At 39.6% G+C, this 3,774-nt stretch overlaps 1 protein-coding gene across 2 annotated transcripts; it reads left to right on the forward strand.

Annotated features, from left to right (window-relative positions):
* The first annotated feature begins 364 nt into the window (after window positions 1-364).
* LOC104237526 (probable membrane-associated kinase regulator 2) lies at window positions 365-1,597 on the forward strand. Of its 2 annotated transcripts, none has more exons than XM_009791691.2 (2): window positions 365-1,253; window positions 1,359-1,597. In XM_009791691.2, exons 1-2 carry the CDS (start codon window positions 521-523, stop codon window positions 1,406-1,408), a joined length of 783 nt encoding a protein of 260 aa, XP_009789993.1. In that variant the 5' UTR covers window positions 365-520; the 3' UTR covers window positions 1,409-1,597. The 2 variants fall into 2 exon arrangements, with proteins under 2 accessions (XP_009789993.1, XP_009789992.1); XM_009791690.2 differs by having other exon boundaries at window positions 1,375-1,592.
* The last annotated feature ends 2,177 nt before the right edge of the window (window positions 1,598-3,774 follow it).

Genomic DNA, 3,774 nt, shown 5'->3' on the forward strand with positions numbered 1-3,774 from the left:
TGTTGCAGCAAAATAGTGACTATTTTTTAATAACTTTGCAAATGCTCGCTATTTTTGAATGACCAATCCGAAAACTAGCTAGCCCGCTCTATTTTTACCTGTAATTCAGCATATGCGTTAATCTTTCCTGTTATCTACGTACACAATGGAATATTACTACAGTACATTGTATAGTAGGAGAGAGTGTTATTATATGGAAAAAAAATTGTTGTAATCTCTGCATTATCACATGACGAAGACACAACGTCCTCTGCATATAAAACGATGAAACCAACAAATTTGCATTATTCCTCACTTGTCAGTCTTTTCTCTCTTATAAAAAGTAGAGAAGCTTACATCAACTCTCTGCTTTCACAAAGCTCCATACGGTCTCACTATTTGACAGAAGCAGAGTCTAATATCCAACTTTGCTAAAGTTGCCGTTATTTATAGACCTATCCTTTACATTTCCACCTTGATTTTCTTGGCTTCTGCATTCAAACTCTCTTTGCTCAGAGTATCCTACATTGTTTCTTATAACATGAAAGCTTTTAAGCTACTCAAATGCTGGCCTAATACGGCCACGGTTTGTGATACTATCTCTCATCTTGATTCTGTTAAGAACATCGTCGATGGAATGGATTACGTAACAAACCTGAATGTCGACACTAATAAAGAAAGCGATGACGATGAAAACTCCTTCTTCCATTTGGTGTTCACAGGGCGCGATGGACACCCTAAAGTAGACTCCAACTCGGAGCCACATTCTCCAATTACTGTGCTCAGATCATGTACCAAGATTCGTGTCTTCTTTTTGGGCTTAAAGAAGTTAAAGCCGGAGAAATCGAGTATTCGCGATTCTTCTACAGCCAGGGCAGAGCATAAAAAACAGACACTTTCGCCCAGGACACAGAGCAACCGAATCACGGTAAAACGCAAGATGAAGGATGTTCCAGTCAGCACTATGTTGTTCAGTGATAACAGTTTAAGAAGCAAACTGCAGAAAGAGAAAGATACGGAATTTGAAAGAGCTGATATGCCCAAAACTAAGTTATTGAGCTCACCCAGAAAATCACCGGTGGAGAAACAGGGGAATCGAGTTGCTGTACTTGGGGTTGTACGTAAACAGCTAAGGAAGAGCCGCTCAACTGCATCCGTTGCCGGAGTTTCAGCGTCGCCGATGAATCGCAGAGACGATTCACTGCTAGAGCAAACTGACGGGATCCAAGCTGCTATTCTTCACTGCAAGAGATCCTATAGCACAGTATCAAAAGGTACCTACTGATTGTCCATTGTACTTTTGTTCTTAATGCAATTTTAATCTTTAATTATTCGAACTTGTTATGTGATCAGTAGTAGATTATATGTTTATTTGTTAGTTATTCCTTTGACCAGATTGTTCGATGTTATTACCAAGATCTACATCTGAAGATGTACCAAGACCTTCCTACTATGAAGAGGAAAGCAGATGGAGCATTTGAATAATCTATGGTATCAACGCATTGGAAGAGCGGGAACAGAAAACTGCTAGCAGTAGAGGCTTGAGATCGTAATTATTGTTATTGTACTTTTAAAATGTGATTATATAAGTTTCTCTCAAGAGTCTTTGTGCCAAGTGTATATATTTTAATTTGGTCATTAAGTTTTACGATTACATTTCCATGTAAGCTTATAAAGTAGACAACTTTGTTTATTAAAAGTATTTTGCCTAAAAAATATTCTATGGAAAAAAGAAAGAGGTCATGGTTTGAGAAGTCGAAAACATGGTGATTTTACCCTCCTCGACTCTTAATGAGGTATCTTTTTGACACTATTTAACCATCTTTCTGAAGTGAAAACCCTTAATGTAATGCAAATCCAAATATATCCCAATGAAGAAATGTTGAATTCTCATAATTCAGCTAGAACAATTACCATATTTGGAGATGAGAAGAAGCACTTTGAGAAGAGAAAGTTGGAAACTGACATCTTCTGATGGGTTTACAGTACCTTAGCTTTATGTTTTGATGATAATTCTCCATCGTCTGCCACCATCCGCATGCAAAGTCCACTTTTTCGGGTGATGTCGCATTAACCAATAATAGGATGCCTCGTCTTCTTGCCTGATAGAATCCATATACCTCCAGAATTTATGCTGTTGGTGGTCAGTTGCTGCCATCCACATCAAATCATGTAGATCCTTGTTGGGATGTGTCTTCTAGAAATTGGCCTTAAAGTGCCTCACACAGTAACGGTGGTATGCATAAGGTTCTTGCTATGCAGGCAAGTTCTCCACAGAACTTAATATACCACCATACCGATCAGATTTTAGACAAATACCTGAACGTTGTTTGACAACGTGCTCTTTCAGGTGGTTCAAAAACAGCGGCCACGTCTCTGTGCTTTCATTGGCACAAACAGCAAAAGCTAGAGGAAATATCTATCCATTAGCATCCACTGCCATGACTATCAATAGCTTGATATCGTACTTTCCATATACATGAGTTCCGTCTATGGATATTACGGGTCGGCAATGCGAAAAATCATCAATTGCTGGCTTAAACGCCCAGAACACGTAACTAAATATGTATTCTAGCGTTCCCAGACTCCGCTCAAGCTTCCATTCAACAACTGTCCCGAGGTTAAAGTGCTGCAGTGCGGCCATGTACTTTGGCAGAGATATAAATGACTTATCCCAATTACCATAAACAATTTCAAACGCTCGTTTGCGCCCGAGAAATGCCTTTATTTTCGTAATGGTATGGCCATATTCCTGGTAGACTGATGTAATGCACTCTTTGATTTTATACCTTATGGACGCTTCGAGGTGCAGAATAAGTACAAGAGAAATCAAGTCAATATCCAAGTTGAAGTGATTCCCGTTGAATGTGTCCATTTCGCATGTGTGGGTGGGAATGTATTTACCCACTTTCCACATACCTGTCTTCTTCTTGGTCGCACGCAACATCCAATTACATGGTCAAAACCACCTGTGGCAAACAGCCTTGTATACCATCGGACTTGACTCCCATACCTGCATCTCACGACACTCTTTTACGTTGTGCATTTTACAAGCGCTGCTTACACATGCTTTATCAGGAAAAAGCATCCCCTTTGCAAGCACCGTTGGTCTAGACTCATCCCACATTGCTATCTGGATTTCATCAAAATCCCTTGTGAGAGCTTCCACATCTGGCACGGTTGGCAAGTTATCAATGTAAGGAATCTCCCTTGAATGAAACGACACTTCGGACTTGTACACTCTTCGTCTAGGGGGGGTCTCTCTTCAAATCAGGTTCTTCCTCCTAATCCTGCGCATCGCCATCCTCACGAGGAAAGGGTGTCTCATCTCCGGATTCATCGGCATTGTTATTGTAATCATTATTCTATTCCTTACTCTGTACATTTGCCAGATCCCGATGTAATACGTCGTTTTTGGGCAATTGAGTGAGTACGGGTGGTTCAACTTGCTCGTTTTCACTACACAACCAACAAAAGTATAAGCTACTGAATTAATAAATGCTTTCCATATGGCTATATCACTTCACTTAGAAGTCGTAATGTGATGAAATTCCATGATGGACGTTTTCAATTAGGTGATGACTACCGGATGAGCCACTTGTAAAATTCATATCCGGCCGGTACCCCCTATTAAATATATGAGCGTTAATACAAATTCAATACACCAAAAATATATATAATTAACACAAATGAAAATTGAAGTTTACCACTCGTCTTGTGAATTATGGAAAGCAGGGTATAAATTATTTTTTCGCTGCTCATTCGCTGGCGGTGATAAGTTTAAATCAAGGAAAA

This window comes from Nicotiana sylvestris, chromosome 3, assembly GCF_000393655.2.
Source record: "Nicotiana sylvestris chromosome 3, ASM39365v2, whole genome shotgun sequence".
Lineage (NCBI taxonomy): Eukaryota > Viridiplantae > Streptophyta > Magnoliopsida > Solanales > Solanaceae > Nicotiana > Nicotiana sylvestris.